General features: G+C 34.9%; 1 protein-coding gene across 8 annotated transcripts in view; it reads right to left on the bottom strand.

Annotated features, from left to right (window-relative positions):
- The window catches only part of TBC1D23 (TBC1 domain family member 23), a 39,145-nt gene that overhangs the window by 17,458 nt on the left and 2,320 nt on the right, over positions 1–19,367 (bottom strand). For 6 of the 8 annotated variants that reach the window (XR_003990197.1, XR_003990196.1, XR_003990195.1 and 3 more), the window contains exons 2-11: positions 14,158–14,285; positions 13,399–13,510; positions 12,953–13,058; positions 10,030–10,234; positions 6,826–6,949; positions 4,517–4,641; positions 4,360–4,403; positions 3,283–3,386; positions 2,369–2,491; positions 1,219–1,311 (exon numbers count right to left, since the gene is read on the bottom strand). Coding sequence is in view for 4 of the 8 variants with exons in the window: in XM_030477175.1 (XP_030333035.1) it covers positions 1,219–1,311; positions 2,369–2,491; positions 3,283–3,386; positions 4,360–4,403; positions 4,517–4,641; positions 6,826–6,949; positions 10,030–10,234; positions 12,953–13,058; positions 13,399–13,510; positions 14,158–14,204 (1,083 nt within the window). In the remaining 4 variants the exon portion in view is untranslated. The remainder of the gene's footprint in view (positions 1–1,218; positions 1,312–2,368; positions 2,492–3,282; positions 3,387–4,359; positions 4,404–4,516; positions 4,642–6,825; positions 6,950–10,029; positions 10,235–12,952; positions 13,059–13,398; positions 13,511–14,157; positions 14,286–19,367) is intronic. The other 2 variants (XM_030477176.1, XM_030477174.1) reach the window with 1 other exon arrangement.

The following is a 19,367-nucleotide window of genomic DNA, read 5'->3' on the forward strand; positions in this document are numbered from 1 at the left end:
CATTGAGTACAACTGTAAACCTAACAGTGCCAACTCTCTACCACTAATCCATGCTCCAAGTGCCACACCTACAAGTCTTTTAAATACCTCCAGGGGTGCTGACTCAACCACTTCTCTGGGCAGCCTGTTCCAGTGCTTGACAACCCTTTCGGTGAAGAAATTTTTCCTAATATCCAACGTAAATATAAACCTTCCTGGTGCAACTTGAGGCTGTTTCTTCTTGTCCCAACCCTTGCTACTTGGGAGAAAAGGCAGATACCCACCTCGCTACAACCTCCTTTCAGGTAGCTGTAAAGGGCAGTAAGGTTTCCCCTGAGCCTCTTTTTCTCTACTATATAATTATACTTGTGCAAAGAATATTGAATAATACATCATTTTAATCAGAGAGGTAAAGATAATAGATGCAGGACTGAGCTTCTTAAACTTAGAGGTAAAGATAACAGATGCAGGACTGAGCTTCTTAACTAAGAAAGTTAAAAAAGCCTTTTATGGGTATATACATTGAAATCATTCTATGCAGTACCCACAGACTGCTTGAAGTGAAATAGTAGAGGGTTAATCTAGAAGTGAAGAATACACTGTAAGACAGCTGAAGCATAAATGATTTGGGGAAAAAAGGATAGAGAAAAATATGACTGAATGTTCAGTTAAGAACTAATAATCGAATGGAAACTACAGCAAAATCATTAATGAATTAGTCTGTAGTACATCTCGGTTCAAAAATTAATGCACTTCCTCTCTCATATTGCACTGCAAAAATTTTAAAGGAGTGATTAAATCCTTTTCAAGACGTGCTCCTTACAAGCAGGCCGTAGTAAGACTGGCTGGGGAAAAAAAGAAAATTAAAAAATGCTACTTGTTAAAACTAATGACACCTTTCATTACAAATTACAATGCTAAAAAGAGATTTCTCCTCCAAGCAATGTCTAGTCTTTATCCTGTATGGATTTCCACTTCTAACCAAAAACCAGGAAGTCTGGAATCCCAAGTTCTAATGTCATTAAGGACTAAACTTCTCGGTAAAACAATGGTTTCACCATCATTTAGAGATGGTGAAACCATCTTCTTGAGAGAAGCTAACTTTTGAAACTTCATCACATAGTTAGACACTGCAGTATAGAGCCTAAAGATAGTTTATTTTTTCAAGACAGACATTTCTCTCTCCTTCTGTTTAACTCAGGATTTAAAAATCAGTAGAGAAATAAAAAGCATACATACCAAATCTGAGTCTAAATGAAATGCTGTTGATAAATGCCCAGCATTGTATTGCTCTGCAGGACGACAATCCACTACAAAGAACCTTACTCCTTCCTGAAAGAAAGATTTTGTCCATTACAAAATTTTAGAACCGTGTACTTATTGATGGGAAAGTACATAATTCAAATGTATTTTAATACCAATTCCAATACTACAGGAACCACTCAAAAGGGCTAACATTTATTGGAAAACCTTATTTCATGTGATTAATCTGAACTTCTACAGTTACTGGACCACCAACAGTATTCCAATAGCGATTTCACATTAATACATCAGCTTGCATACTGTAAAGGAAGACTCAAGTGCAGTACATACAGTGTAATTACTTCACCTCTAATGAGAAGAAATATAGTGGGTATGAGGGCACACATCAACAAGATATCAGAAGGGACAACTCTGAAGTACCAATCCAACAGCCCCATTACTACTTAACACAGCACATAAGAATAGCTTTATATCCCACTGAGTTAAACAGGATATAAACAGATGCTTAACTTTACGTGGACTGAGGGCAGAGGGGAAGAACATGCCTAATGAAATGGGCCTGGAAACTGCTACAAAAAGCCAGTAGCCAATAAGAAACATAATCTAGCTACACTGTTATCCATCTAATGGTCTTAAATGCTTTAGTGAAGTCCCTGCATCCAAGTATGTCTGCAATTAACTACTACAGAAATAGCTTGAATCAATTTTTTTTTTGTTTAAACCTTTCATTGACAGAAGACATATTTCATAACAGCATTCTTCTCAAAGGTACTGAATAACAGGTTTTAAATTTTCCTCTACAATAGCTACATTTGGAAACGAAATCAAATTAGTGAGATATTACTTCAAGCCCCAACTCCTCAGATTCAAATCAGCTGTATGAAGTTCCCTGTGCTGTAGCTCTAGTTACTCCAGCATAAATGCACTGCAGTCACCAGATCATTTACAAGGCAGACAACTTCAAGACAAGAACACTTTTCCCTGAAATAGCAAATATTCATGCATGCTGTTAGCACTTAAAACATAATTTTGATACACAAAGAAGTAAGCGATTCTTTTCCTTTTTACAAGATTGGGGAGAGGGGGGTAGAAAGAGGAAAGAGTAATAGTAATTTGGTATACTAACTCCTTGTTGCTGGTTTGCCTGAAGAATCTCTGACACAGAAACCGCTAGACAGAGAGCCTGGCTCAAGTCTGTGTCATCATCTTTGAGGCCCAGCAAGCTGCTGCCAAAAAGACTGTGGTTGTCCTAATAAGGCAAGGGAAAAAAAATAAATGTTAACTGACGCCATTGTCTTTAGATGTGAAGGCTTAAAGCAAAACTATATCCATCATGTCACAAATACTAAGCCAGATACACGCGTACCTAGTCCACATAGTCATCAAATACTTAATCAACTGAATTTTATTTTTTTTTTTTTAATCGTGGCAAGGGCTGAAGTTCCATTACAAACACACTTGTTCACCACAAGCGTGATGGTGACCTTAACAACATGATGAAATACCTCTGTTTTGGGGGTTTTTTTAGTTGGTTGGTTGTTTTTTCCTCCCCCCAAAAAACTCACATAACTATACATATCAGAGAAAGTACATAAAATGGCAATGACTATTAATTACTTTCATTTCATGAATTCACTGAAGTCACATATCTTGATTCAGAAAGAACTGCAAGAACGGTGCAGATGATGGCCGCTTTATCTCTAGTGACTGCTGTTCCAACCACAGCTAGGACTGCTGTGCAGTCTACTACAATGCAGTTGTGTCAGTACAGCATTTTTGCTTCATCAGTTCTTACAAGAACCTGGTTTGCAAAACAAGGTCATCAGTCATAAAGTGAGAATATTGCGGGGAAGCTTCTCTCTAACATGTTTCACTTGACCTTCTTATCTTTCAAAGATCCTAACATTAAATACCACTGAAGTAACATGAAAAAGAAGAAAAAATTAAAATAACATCATAATGAAATATTCAAAGTTATTGTCAGCAGGAACTTAAACAGCGTCCAAAAAGAAAAGAATTTCAAAATTACTTTGTTATTACCTTCCTGAAAGAAGCTGGAGTTTTGCTACAGTAATATTGTGCCAAAGAGAAGAGATCTTCTATATCTTCTAAATCAAGATTGGCTGGTGAAGTTTCTAAGAACTCTGAGACATACAAACAACATAAGTGCACCATTATTTCATATGTAGAAAAGAAGCACCATACATATTTTCACATTGTAAAATAACTTAATTTTTAACAAGACATAACACAATTGAGTTTATTGATTAAACATGAATGTCGATTCACTCTCCAGGTAGGAAGAGAACATAGAGGAAATACTCCTTATCTATAGGAAACCTATGCTATTTGCTAGAAGTTCAGATCTTCTATGCAAATTATTTTTTACCATGATCTTACATCTGAACAGTTTTAGTTTTCAGCTGTAAAACTAAGTCAGCTGCCTTTTCTAAAGAGGACTGACCAAGAGAATCCCTAAAGCACAGTACTTAATCAGTAGTACTGTTATATAGATCCAGGATGGTAAGAGTGTAGTTCTGCAGTATATGGCAAAGATGCAAAATTCCAAGCACCCTCATTTTTAACTACTAGAGATTATTAATTATATTGTATTATGCCATGCAAAAACCAACCAAACAAACCAACAAACAAACCCAAAGGCAGGTGAAATTGGATCACAAGAAATTTAGTGTAATTTCTATAAAAAACCCAAAGAGGGGAAGACAAGAACAATGCATTAGGCTCAAACCAAGTGCATACAAAGATAATCTGGAAAATGCACCGACTGCAGTAGATTTACAAAAAAATTTGAAAACTGCTGCTTTGGACTTAGAAATATGCTGACTGTTTCAAGTACTCCAAACTGAAGTATAAAACTAGGTGTGGGAATACTAAAATGAAATAAAAGAAAAGAATGTTAAAGGCAGGGCAAACATGATGCAGCAAAAGAATAGTTAGAAAGGAATTAGTAGGTGAGGGGGTTCATTAATGAGAAAATAACAGGGAAATAAATAGTTCAGTTATTTAGTAATTAAAAATAACAATGGGTATTGTACTACATGGTAAATATTTCACTAGCAGCTGAATAAGAGAAGCTATTATATGAGAAGTACTTACTTATCATTTCTTCTTTATCTGATTCTTGTGCTAAGATAACATCTCTGAAAACAGTGAAATCACAGGCATAGATTAAGTCAGTAAAACCAAAATGAAACAAAAGTGGATTAAAACAGTGTCAGCAAGGAATGTTCCAAATAAGTAATTATACACTTACTTTGCATTGACAAGGATAATTAACATTAAGAAATAAATAAAGAATGGATCTGCTTGTTGTAGATATCCATCCCATATTGCCTGAGTGACTTCTGCTGAACAGTAATATGAGAAGAGGCTTCCAAGCTAAAAATTTGGAAAATAGTGTGAGAAAAAGCAATAACCAGGAACAATCTTATTGGGGTAACATTTTAACCAGAGATACAAGATATCTAAAAGAAAAAAAAACCAACAACATTATGCTAAACCATGCATTTGCACAATGTATTGAAAGATGATCCTACCCTCAAAAACAATATTTATGGAAACACTGCAGTAATATTACGGATTATCTGTCAATAAATATGCCTAGTGTGAAGGCAAACTTGGATGTATACTGTCAGCCTTGCAAATTCAACCAGAGATAACACAATCAGGCTGGAATACTGTTTAGCTCATAGCCACTGCTAAATACCGACGAGACAATAGAAGAATGCATTTATACAACTAGCTTAGCAAATAGGACTTAGAAAGGATCTTGTAAACAACATTCTTTATTTTTCACAGTATAATTGAGCTAATTGAACACGGTGGCACATTAGTTTGACAATGTCACTTGCTCAACGTTACATTATGATGCTCTATGGCTGAGTAATTAAACATTTGCAAGCAACAGAAAATTTTCATTACCATTTAACAAACTGCCTGTTCCCATGTTCCCATTTAAAAATACATCTTTTCTGATACGCAGAGTTCAAAGTGGATAAAAGGTAGGAACTACTTTTCATACATGCCAGATAATATTTGCAATCACACCTAACTCAAATGCATACTAGCTGGCCTCAGAGGTCTTACTGAATGTGGTGATGCATACTAATTCTGTATCAACAGAGCTACAGCTTTCAAAAGCTTGGTATCTGTTTTTAAACATTATCATGGAATATTTCAACACTTGCTAGTATACTTCTATAACAAAAGGTAATAAGATCTATCCAATTCTGAGTGAAATGCAACTGAAGACAAAATGTCTCTGAACAATGAGGCAATGACAAGTCTTTGAATGTTGCTTATGTTTTGCTACACGTTAGAAATACCTCTACATAGACTAAGTTTTTTGACAGATGAAACAAGGAATTTTAATATAATCTCATAATATAAAATGAAGCTTAAGATTTTTTTTTTCTAAGACTGCACACCAAAAAACATTGTGGTCTGGCAGCTACACTAGCTCAGTTCCTTACCTCCCTTTCAAAGGGAAGACTTTTTTTCCCCAATGAATCATTGAACTTTTAATAAACAACTTCAAAGAAGTTCGTATTTGCTAAGGCAAATTGTATATATACATAAAAAGGGAAGATTCAGTAGTAAAAGTGACCTGATTCCTCTTTTGAAAGCTGATGACTGGCAAAAGGCAGATTTTGAAAATATGGAAACTCTTCCTGGAGACATTTTTATATTAAAATTGGTAGCAGCCTCAAAAAATAATCTTAAAAAACCCAAACCCAATAACAAAGCCTCCCCCCAAACAAGGACCTTGCAGTTTATTAATTCATTTCAGTCTTATTTCTTAAACTGAAAGTACACGGAGTTACAAAAAATTTTACAAAGCCAATAGGTATCAAAGAAGAGCCTAGAAGAGTTCATGAGTCACAAAGTCTTTATTAATTTACAGACTTTGCCTCTGCAAGCACTGCATCATGATTTTGTATTGCATATACTAAGCAGCATTGAAACATGAGAATTTTGCTGCTTTATGTTGTAACTGCTATCCAAACTTTATTAACAAAAAGATTGAGGTAAACAATTTTATAACTACCCCAACTGGAGGCAGTTTTAAAGTTAAGGTGAGGAGGAAATGAAGAGCTGCAAAATATATGTCCCTATATTCTAAAAGGCATAGCACCATATGAAGCAGTCAAATATATCTATGGGCATGGAGGTTTTTAAAACCATTCACAATTTGACTTTAAAAGACCTGTCAGGCTCATGTTTATCCATATATAAAAACATACACCTGCCCACTATAAAACTAACATCACAGCTGCTTACTTTTTGAGTGTGTCATTTGCTCTCATTCTTACTTATTCAAAGTAGTCACTAACATCAGTGGCTCAATTAACATCCATAACCATAAAAATGTGGCTTTAACATGACCTCATACCTTATGTTAAATGACTGAAGACGAAAAGCCCACACTACATTAAAACATGCAAATTATTTCAATATATGCAGTTCTAATCTCTTGTACGATTCTTCCACAAACTGGCAACATGTACTTAAATTTTAACAGAATTTTTTATTCATTATGTTTCCCTACTTTCACTTTATTACCCAGTTGAGTGCATATGAATCTGGAGTCATCTTCTTAGTATCAAGAAAGGAGCAGAGTTCAGGCTCATGATACTGAAGAAGCAGTCTAAACAGATGAAATGGTCTTCCCTTCATAATACAATCCCTAAAAAATAGCAGTGAAAATAATCATAAACCTCTCTGTAACACTCTAGTTGTCAGACTTACAGTAGCAATTCTTTATTATTTGTGATTATGTAATTTCCTATACTGTTCCTTTAAGTCACAGGGACTGATCACGAAGTCAACTTGCCTCAAAAGTTAAAAACCAAACCAACCAAAAAAACCCACAAAGACTGAAACCCCCACTATATTAATAAAGTGGGAGAAAGAATGAAACACTGCCAGTACTTGATAAGAATATATAGTACGAAAGCACTTAAAGCACATTTAAATGTGTAAACAAGGGTGGCATGGTATCAATGTTAACTGAAAATAGAATTAAAACCCCCATATAAGTAATTCTAATACAGCAGCCAAAGGAAATATGAAAGTTTCTTATTTCATACATGATAACAAATGCCAATTCATTGAGCAGGAAATAAGCAGTATTTAAAATTAAGAAATGGTTGTTTAAAGACTCTAGGAACAAATCTCAACTGTTTAAAAACTTAAGCAAACTAATGTGAAACCTGACACACAGATCTCCAAACACAATTATCAACTTTCTTAAACAAGGGTGGTGAAATTGAACCATTCACAGCAAATTATATATGGGGATTCTTTCTGAAATTGTCACAAGAACTCTGACTTTCCATTAAATTAACAGGACAAAAAGTGTTAAAGTGTGAAAAGAAGAAAATTCAGCGTAAGTATCTAGACTTGCACACGACTTTGTTTGAATGGTCATTAGGGTCAATTACTCCAGTCAGTCAGTCATTCATTCTTTACCACCTTTTAACATGAAGAATGGATATATACCCAAAAATGACTTCAAAAGAATCTTTCTATATTTCTACTGACAATTGAACACCCTTGCTTAGACATTTTTCTGAACTGTTTTGCTCAATTATTTTTTACTTCTGGTACCTGTCACAGTAATCAACCTGAAACAAATACCCAGTTTAAAAACAAGGCAAACAAGAACCAATCAATCAAGAACAACCCCCCCATCACCCTCCCTCCCCCCAAAAACCCCAACAAAAAAACCCCACTTATCAAGAATTATGAATTCCTGTACCTATCCATCATTTCCAATGCTGAAAGCCTCATGGAGGCAGCAGACTCAGCGATTGGAAAGGCTGATAAGAAACAAAAGCAAAGTAAAAGCAATTAAAAAAAAAAAAAAAGGGAAAAAGATTTAGCTAAACAGAAGTAAATTGCCCTGGAAACTAACCTATATTTCACTTTAGGAGAGGGTGGTTTGATGGTGGTGGTTTTTTAGGGGGAGAATTGGTGCTGGGTTTTTGTTTTGTTTTGGTTTTTTAACTGAATGAAGTTGTTTTATACCCTCTGTTAGAGGTAACATTGATGCAACGTAAGCAAATGTAATGCACTTTGCTCATGTGCTCCCTGGGAGGAGACGCTTCCATTATCCACCAGCTTTTTAATTAGTTTACTACTGTAGAAGCTCTAGCACAAATCATTGTCTGCTCAATTGCATAGCTGAGATGGTGTTTTCTTCTACTTATGGCCCAAAGAATACTAAAGACCTTGGACTTCCACATTAACTCTTTCTTAATTTTGTACAGTTCAGAAAACTCACCATTCTAAAGAAAAAGCATGAGGAAAAGAAAGACGGGTATCCACAGGATACTTTATACCAAAAGCCTTGAGAATAAGAGTGTTTCCAAAGAAACTCTTTGGAAACAAAAACGCAAAACCTTTCTCATCTAAAATAGCCTATTACGCTTTTTTCCCCTTCCTCATTCTTCCTTTGTCTCGCTAGAGATCCTCTTTCCAAAAAAATAACATAAAAACCCCAAAAATCCAACAGATTATGCTGCACATTTCCTTTACCTGTTTTCAATAGTTTTGTTAGAATAAATTCCCAGTAAATATTTCATGATAGTTACAAAACATGAGAAAGTGTGAATAAGAAGTGCATGATTTAAAAAACAAAACCAATAAAAAGTTAAAAATGAAACTTTTATCAAATAGCAGTGATGGTCCAGCAGTCAAACATCAAACTGAGACCAAATTGACCCAAGTGGAGATTTGCAAGTCTACTATAAATTGCTTTTCTGTCTTTCATTTCCGATCCCAGTCATTCCGCGGAGGGAGGGAAGAGAAACCAGCCTACATCTTGTTGAAACACCACCTAGATTCTTACAGAGAAACTCAAATACTAAACACTCTGAAAGCCTTCTATGAAAGTACAGTCATCAGAGTTACCTGACCATAATGCCACTATCCTCAAACAATTCACAGAGCCCAACAGTATTTTAAATCAGAAATTAGTCAAGTGGCAGGACCAATAAATGCTTCCTGCCACAGCACTAAATATGCATTTTTCATATTACGGGCACACATCCAGTAGCTGGTCTAGAATCTCCTCTCCAGGGATTCAGACTAAGATCTTTAAATACAGACTATCCACGTATTATTTCACAATGCTTAACCAGAAGCCCCTCACTAGAATGTCGTGGTGCTACTCCAACATAAATAAAAAAATATTTTAGCAAGAGCACCTATACAACAGCATGAGACTCTCCATTTTCATTTTTTATTAAAAAAATAATAATCTAACAACTTAAGAAATAATTTCAGTCCCAAGTCAGTAGAAAACAGGGAGAAAACAGTAGAAAACCGTAGAAAACTTCTTCTAAAGAGATTTTGAGACTTAATTAGTGCTTATGAAGTACTTTGAAGTGACAGAGACAGAAGCATTTTAGATAGCAAAAATGCTATGAAAAGAAATAAAAATGCTTTCATATAACATACATGAATTAGATAGTTCCTAAACAACTATTTTTGATATTGCATGAAACAACAGTTGTTCTTTAAAAGGCACATTGAGTCTACATCATTCACATACTAGCTCTTTACATCTTAAACCAACTCAATAATCTCCTGGACTTCAAAACATAAGGTATTGAAAATGGTTCAATTTATTAGCATATGAAGGAATCTGACAACTTTGCTACTAACAGTGCTATTCTAGCTGAAACCAACATGCACATTCTTTCAGAAAATACTTTTAATGCCAATGAAAACAGTATGCAGGCAAAAGAAAGAGAGCTTTACCTTGGAATGAATTTATTCATGACAGCATAAAAGCAGTTGTATAAATCACTGCGTGGCAAATGAAGTTGCACCAGAGGTTTGAGTAGATAAATCCAGCCAAGGCAAGAACTATATTTAACATTGCGTGATTTACAATAAAAAGTAATAACAGACTCGATATCCAAAAGTAGTAGTGACTTCTCCTCTTCTGGCACTGACAACTGGTCTGAAATAAGCGCAGCAATATAAACTGTATTAATGGCTTTTCAAAGAACTTGAATGAGATTATTTTATAGCACAATTGTACCAATAGTGATGGGGGGAGGGAGGAGGAGGAGGGGAGGGAGAGAAAAAAAAAGAAGAAAAAAAAAAGGCAACAAAAAAAGACCAACAAAACCCAAGCAGCTTGGACTAAATGCTTACAGAATGGCTTCCAAAAAGGCATTAAAATACAAATGATTTTATAACTCCAGTAGGATAAGGCATTTAAATATCACAACAACATGATGAAAGAAGTTTGGTATTTCCAGGTTCTATATGAAACAAAAGAGGTAGATTCTTTTAATGCAGAGAATGCCCCTCTGTTTGATGCATTCAGCACATAACTTTATGTTTGACTCTACAACAAGCTCATTTGAATTTCAACATAGATCAACCCACAATGCATACTTCCAATACCCCAAAAGCCCACTGACATGCTAATTTATGAAAATCAGTGGTTTGAAATCAGGTCAGCTTACAGACTTCAATTTTAGTATTAACATATAAAACACATTTTTAATCTCTACTTCAATGTAATTTTCCTAACAATATTTTAAATTTGGGGCTGTTAGGGTAACTAGAAAAAGAGAAAGGATTTGATTACTTACAACTACACCTGGCTTTTAAATTTGATTTGGTACTGTTGCTAATCAGAAGATACACATTTATAAAAATTTGAAACAATGTACTACATTATATAAAATATTGTATGTTCATGGCAAAGATGTCCCCTATTTAATGACAGACTAATTCTGAACCCTTCATTTATACTGTTGCATTTGGATGAAGACTGGCCGAAAAAAAGGATACAAAACAAGTTATGCAATTAAGGTAACAAGCTAAACACTTCTCAAATACTGTCATCATTGAGTTGGACACATACACAAAGCTTAGGTTTTCATTAGTTCCAAAGCATCTTCCTGCATAGACTTTTACTTAAAAGGCTGACAACACTTCAGAAAAAGTACTGGAATCCACCTTACTTGAGGCAATGAATCAAAGGCATACTAAAACATGTCAGTACCATACACCAAATTATGCCTTCCTTCATATGATGCAACAACTACTTAGCTTACTTACAGTTAAATACACTGATATTTATTATACAGACTGCAGTGAAACCAGACTTTAGCGTAAGTTCATAGGATTTTCACATTAATATTTAAACACCTCGAGATTTTTAATGACAAATATTAAATATTAACAAATTATGTATTTCATAAATAAATTTATGTTTTAATCCACTCAGATAATGTCAATTTTACTATAGCTAAACTGACTTACAGTAATAGAAGGAATAACCCTGTTATGTCTGGGACAGAGAGAAGAGATGCCTACAGATGACATTAATGCAGTGGCATTAAACAGTGGCATAAAGTCAACATTTTCCCCCCTCACTTACAATAAGCTCATGAGTCTCACTACTGTTAAAAAAGTTTTTAATTCAGAAGTCTTTAATACTTTCCCATCAAAACCAATCAATATTTGGCATTTCCTTTCCTCTACCTCTCAGGACAATAAAATAATACATAAAACTCAAATGCCATCTGAAGATTTATTTTAAATTTGGTTACTACTTGCTTTGCCAAAACATGGAAATAGAGAGATTTAATCCAACCCAAACCCGAAATCTCTATAGAACCTTCATTCTGAACTAACTTTATTAGTTTCATCCATTTAATATTGTTACATATTACAAAGTATTTTCCAATAAAGACAAAAGGACAACTAACGGACACTGAAGTGCTTAATTATTTATGTTATAAACACTAACCAGGACATTTTTCCATTTTCGTGAAAAGACACTGTGGTTAAATAACACAGTGGGAATCCACGTCTTTCTAGAATTCTCCCATTCTAGAGCTAGAAATCATAGAACTGCATTTTAAAAGTGGTAGACATGTATGCATGCAATAACTCCATTCTCTGCCTTAACTTTCAGTTATGCAAGAATAAATTAAAGCATGACAGGTAATAAAATAGAAGATTCTCTTATTGATGCCAGAAGTAGTCGTATCCTTATTTATGAGTCAGCATTGACTCCATCACTGATATTAATGCTGCTGCATGGTATCAGGGATTTGGCCATTTTTGTGATGAGCTACCAACCAGATCCTGTGACGGCTCCTTATAGACATACTGGAATATCATTTCCAATGTCTTGGCAGCATCTTGTTTTCAAAACCAAAACCTATCATTTTTGCTGAAAATGGTATTAAAAAATACCTTTCTTAAAAATAGTCTTTAAAGCCCAAAATGTTTAGTATATTTCTTCCTTTCAAGGTTACATGCATTTTGGTGCTACATCTACTTTTCAGATCAAGAACCAGTCTTAAACAATTAAAAACTTGAAGGACACTATAGAGAAGGTGTGTGGTTTAAATGACGGGGCTTGGAAAAAAATGACAATTTTTTCAACTCCTTAAGATTCCTGACCATACATACTAACAAGCTAATATTTTAAACTTCCATAATGTCACCCATCCCAGAGTCAGAGTACAGATAAGATACTACTGTTTTCTAATGATTTCTTACTCATTTTCTCTGCTCTCTCATTTTCCTCCTCAAAGCTTCCTCCAAAATGTAAACATAATTCAGATTATTTAATTCAAATAACAAATTCCTAAGACAACTGAGAATACAGAAGTTTTCACATAGGTGATCTAAATGTAACTGAACTTACCAATTAGCTCTTGGCAATCCTTATGAATTATACTCTGCTCAGGTAGGTCTAAAGAACCATCCCAGGATGCTAGGCTGTCCCCCTTTCCTACAACATTAAGCGCAATCTGGAAACAAAAATAGAAAACCCTCTAAACATTTTAGTGTCCTTTTGTAGTTACCCAATTACTGAACTTGGTAATTTAACTCAATAAAGACGAATATTCTAAAACTGAATGTTTTAGAATATTCGTCTTTATTGAGTTAAATTACCAAGTTCAGTAATGTTGATTCACAACATACATGCATATTAAAATGTTGATTCACATGTTGATTCACAACATACATGCATATTAAAATTCGAGTCCTACATTCCTTCTATAGAGATGCCTGGTAATTAAATAATTTACCTCAAATCAAACACAACTTCCAAGTATTTCCCGTTTCTTGATTTAAGATCATATTTACCTTCCAGACTTTGGCCCTTAGATCAGCAGGCAATTGCCTTCCTTGAATGATATTTCTCACGGTTTCAAGATCACAGCCTCCTTCTTCTAAAGTGTCTGCAAGATCTTTTTCCCTACAACAATGATATGTTTTATGTTTATTAAAAATGAATTATACAGTATTTTCCAATGTTTATCTATTAAACAGATGTAGACTGGAAGCTACTATCAGGCAAAACCCACACATACATAAAGATATATTAAGGCAGTTTGGCAATTACTAAAAATAAATATTTGCAAAATGTTGTTTGTCCTTTATTTTTCAGGCTGCTTGTTCAACTCCTAATTCTATTCAATTTATATACAAGAAATTATAGTTTACAACTTAAGAGATAGATACACAGCAAATTTTCACTCACACACAATGCATTCAAAGCAAACATTACACCTAAATTACATGGTGGAGTTCTTTTAAATAAAATATTAGATGACCTAGAAGCCAGAAAACTTATTTCAAGAGTCAGCTTTAACCCCATCCTTCCCTGAAATGGGAAAGAGCCTTTTAGTCAAACTCAGATTTAGTTAACTAGTTCTAGCACTGTAAGCATGGACATACACACAAGATTGAATTAAAACATACAAAAATGTTAATAATAGCATAGAAAGTAGCAAAATACACAAATTCACAAGACAGTCAGACAGTAATGACATTTAAGTTGCCATAGTAAACAACAGAAGGTCATAAGCTTCATAGATAAGGAACGCATTCAGAAATTATTACTTTGCAATCTCTCTGATAGCTTCTGCAGACTGTTTCAACGGTTCCATGCTGTCAATGAGACAACCACATCTGATGATTTCAGGAATTTCAATATCATGTAGCAGAGCAGTGGTAAAACACGAGGTTCACTGGAAAAACAGCAACGGCAGTGATACATAGGTCCCATAAGCAAAACTTCTCAGTTTCTGTATTTTCTTAACTGTTATGTACTAGCTCTGACATATGCCTTAAGAAAGGCTTTGCTTCATATACCTGAGAAGCTAAACACACATCCAGGAGGTTTACAGCCAGAGCAAAACACAAGAGTATGACTGTTCATCCAGCACAGACATTCAAGTATGAAGATGCATTCCTTGTGAATAACACATCTATTTATACACATGGAGTAACAGATGTTAGAGTGTTATCAGTATAATTCTCAATTACTCCACATTACACACTATGTAGTCAATTCAAAATACCCATGGAAAAAGAATATCAGCTGTTGAGCTCTTGGCTACTTCTTTAATTTGCATATATCCACAACTGACTCCTTGACATGAAGGTTCTCAAGTTTGGTCTCTTGAGAGCTTAAGACACACATTGCTGATTTCCTAAGCATCACCCTTTTTGATCAAAAGATTAAAACTGCCATTCTGTAAGAATGTATGCATGTACTTAACAATAAGCCACAAGCTATAGCCTTACTTAAGATTTCTCAAAGTATTTACGAGTTTGAAGAGCAAGCATTTTCCTTGCATTATATCAGCCAGTTTCTTTGCCAGTGCTTTTTGGTAGCATTTTAAAATCATATTTCAAATACACACTGGGGCACAACTAACAGTCTATTTTCTTCACGTAATTTTGAAAATCTGGATGAAAGAAAGCACAGTTTGCAAAAAGTATGACTTGCCTTATTTTCCAGTATTTTTAGTACTTAAAAAAAAAAATCCCAAAGCCCACTCCCTTTAGAACTACAGGCTGCACAGCTGACTACCCCTTTCCTGAGGCAGAAATGGGGAGGGGAGCACCCATACACACTTGCACTTACATCACCTATCTTGTTGTCCAATTGTGTACATAACGATCAATACTGGAGAAGTTAAACTACCAAATCAGTTCGCCCTGAATAAAAATCAAGCAATTCCAGGACATTTACATGAAGAGACCTAGCACTCAGAAGAGTTTCATGAGCTCTGGGATGACCCAACTTCAACAGAAGCCAACATCAAACATCAGCTGAAGAGAGCTGGATGCTCTCAGATATATTGCAGGTTTATGTGCACCTCTCTATGCATGATGGACTAGAGAGCAACAGTTAGGTCTTGAATTATGGCACACAAAATACGATTAGTTGCTACAAATATTATCCAAGCATTAAATAGGCATCTGGATATGAATGCAACAGCTGCATGCATGTTGTATTTCAGATAAAAAGGTCTTAAAAGGCAATACTTAAATTTTGTTCCTATATCCTCCAAAGAAAATGATTTGGGGAGGAAAGGAAGGAGGGAACAATAGATAATTGAATATATGCAAAACAACACTTAAAACCACATGTACATAAATTACGAAAAACAGACCTGCAATGAATGTTTCACAGACCCAAGAGTACTAATTCTACCAGGCACTAGTACTTAATATTCACAGCTTAAAAAGCTGTGCATGGGTTAAAAATCAAGATCAGTTTCAAATGTGTGCTTCCTCTGTTTGTCTGACAATATATTACTATTTGCAAAATCTTCACTAAGTACTGTCATTCACACTTTGTACACTGTACATATGACAGGCAAATGTTTACTACTTCACCTTAAAAAGCAAGAAATTGATATGCCCATCTCCCACATGAAGAGATGTGATGCATTACCAACATTGAGTTAAATGAAATAACAGCAGGGGTGGAAAAATGCATTATTCCATTACAATTCAATTTGCTACTCCTTTCCTCTATCAACTCTCAAGAGTGCTCACAAGCTAGAAGTAAGGACTTTTCAAAGATTAAGAAAATTATTTTCTGAAAAATATTCTATTCAGGCTAACTTGCAAAGTACAAAGTATGAAAGTGATTTTGATACTTGAACACATGTCCACCGGCTGTGTTTCACCATATTTCAGTGTTGCACTATAAATAATCCAGTAAACTGCTAGCAATCTGGACCCTTGTCTTTCATGACTGAAGATTAGCTAGGAAGTCTTCTGTTCTTATGGACAATTATTACACTTACTTTGGAATGAATGCGGTACTTCTCCTTATGGGCAAATTCCTCCAGACCAGAACATCCTTACTTTCTGCTCTACCATGGATACACTGCCTATTTCTGGATGGTATTCAAAATTTTGGTTAGATGTGTAGCATTCCAGCCTATATCCAAGCCATTGTCTGAAAGTTTAGCTCCCATAAGACATACTGTTCTAAATGTCAAAATATACAAAGTTGCTATTAGTGTATCTGGAGTAAATTTCCACACTTACAGAAGGATCTCTGAAATTCAGGCCATTCTGGTGACATATTATAATCAACAGGTAACAAAATCCATGGATATTCGCCATAACTTTTTTTATTTTTAGCTAAAGCACTTAAGATGTGAGAGACAGCTGGAGATAATAAAAAATTATCAACTACTGGGAATTAGATTTCAGCCACTTTAAAAAAAAAAAAGTCTTATTTTACTTATACATGAGGTACTTCATAACAATCACTTATAATCACATTATACTGATGAAAGGACTAAAAATTGTGGGGATGTGAACAGCAAGACAGTAGGAAGCGTTTCAATAAACTACAAATACATGGGAAAAGGCATACAGTATTAAGAAAACTATAATCAATCAGTAGATTACAATGCCTGAAATGTACCTGCCAAAATCCATTACATCTGCTCATTTGCTATTAGGAAAGAAAGTTCCCTTTGAGCTGCTTCCTCCAAGCCAAACTACATTTTTGGGAAAAAAATACTACAAAAGTTTAAAGCTTTCATTTCTGATAGGCACACTTTAATACTAATTTGTTTTTTTCACAGCTCAACAGGTATCTTCTACATGTACCAAACTCATTATCTGAAACACACTTATCAGTTCAAAACAAAATGATCACTCTTTTTTCCATATACACTGAATTTACTATGGCCTGTGAAAGATATTAGTCAGTGGCCTAAAAGAGGGTTAAAACAAATACTCCCACTTAGATTATACTGCTTAACCAAACTGCTTCCCATATTCTGACCATTGATCTGATGTTGATGTAACACTTGAAAACCTTCTTTTTTTCTTCAACACTCCTGAAGTGACACACTCATCATAACTGCTCATTTAGTAGGCCAGCACCACTTCCAGTGTAAGAAGTGGTCTTAAACATCTTCACACATCATTCCTGTTTTCCCTAAATCAGAAGAAAGGCTGCTACCAGCCGACTCCTTACCAAGAGTTATCATCAATTTTAGCTTCTACAACGTCACTGTCTCCTAGCACATCAAACGCACCCAGTCTGCAAGTTTTCATGTACTTCTGATAAGTGTAGCACACAAAGACAGGCACATATATCACAATGCTGCCATCACGATTATGAGGACTGACTGTATATATCCATCTTAGTGCTTGACTGGACTAATTTATTCTAATGTATTTTTATCATTTTTGTAAATAAGGCTGAACTAAACTCCATTTTAAGCAAAGCACTTTACTTGAAAAAGCTCACAATAACATACATGCAGTAACAGCAAAAAAGCTTTACTTAAAAGAAAACCAGGCAAGTGAACAGGGCCCATGAAAATTTCCAAAGTCAATTGCTAATATTATTTTTACAGTCATCATTCAACCTTCCCACAGCAAAGAACACAACTTCCCACCATAGGAAACCATCTGAATAAAAGCTTTCCCCCCCACTCCCAGAAATATGCTTTTATATAATCTGGTTACTCTGGTTCCTACTTTTAATTGAGGATTCTCCTGATTACTGGCAAAAAGTCTCAACAAGAGCTATATTAAATAAAAAGTAACGAGCATTTGTTCTCTATGGAAAGCAAACAAACAAAAAGTCAATCCCTCAAATTTACTCAAAATATCTATTGTATTCAGAACACCACTGAATATTCTTTTTCTTCTAACGGAATTTTGGAGAAAAACATTAATTTAACCACATCTATTTTTTCCCCAAGTGTGTTAATTTCCTGCTTAACTGCAAAGGATTTTTTTGTTCATGTACTTTCAGAAGAAATATCGTGACTTGAAGCACTAATAATCCTGATACTGAGCACAGAAAAGATACATATGCACTAGTTTTGTCACCCTGTTGTCTGAAGCAGTTGGAGTGTATTTTGGGACCCATGAGATGAATGACTCTAATGCAAAGTTAAATGCACAAGAACAATTCCATCTGTGGTGACAGTTATATTTAGTTAGTTCAGGTCTTAACTTTCAAGTACAGATCTTAAAGTAAAAAATACTACTTGATCAAGTTCCCTGAAGCTCAGGTATTAAAGAAACATCTGCAGAAAGGTTTTAGAAATTAATTCATTACTGTTTATAGCTTTACCTGTTTGAGAACCTGAACAAGAACCTGAACCTGTCTCCTTTGTGTTTCACAGCATTCTTAGTTTTGGACACAGATATGCCTTCCAGCATCAAATACCACCAGCAATTTCTCTAATTTTTTTAGAATATGCCAAATAGCTAAAAAACCAAACCAAACCAAAACAAAAACAAACCCACACCAAGGTCTGAGATTTTTTCTCATTTTAAAATCAAAACTGTTGATAACTTCCTGTGTTTATTGAAGCAAAAAACATTATAATCTCATCTTTCAGTAACTCCATACATGAGTTTGGGGTGGTGATGGTGGTGTAGAGAGGGTTTGGTTGGTTTTGAATTGTACTGTTCTGTGGCAAATCTTCTTGGTTTTTGTTGAACAAAACCACCAAGCAGCCAGCACAGATGTTGAGGGCTTCAATTTATCATTAGTCTGTGTGTGTATGTGTGTCCTTACTTAATTTACTCCAGCACATGCATGTTGACCCAGGAAATACAAAAAGGGCATTTTATGTTAATAAGCATGTCTAGATTCTACGTGCTCAAGGCGCTGTCACAGTGTCTGAACACAAAATTACATCTGCCTTTGGATCCCCCTAAGGAACTGAATAGAGGGCAAGGAATTAGCACTGCTGGTTTTGTTCCCAAGAGTTCAGGTGTACATACACATCATTTTTTGTATTCGGCTGGGTTTTTTTAAACATGAA

This window comes from Strigops habroptila, chromosome 2, assembly GCF_004027225.2.
Source record: "Strigops habroptila isolate Jane chromosome 2, bStrHab1.2.pri, whole genome shotgun sequence".
NCBI classification, from domain to species: Eukaryota; Metazoa; Chordata; class Aves; order Psittaciformes; family Psittacidae; genus Strigops; species Strigops habroptila.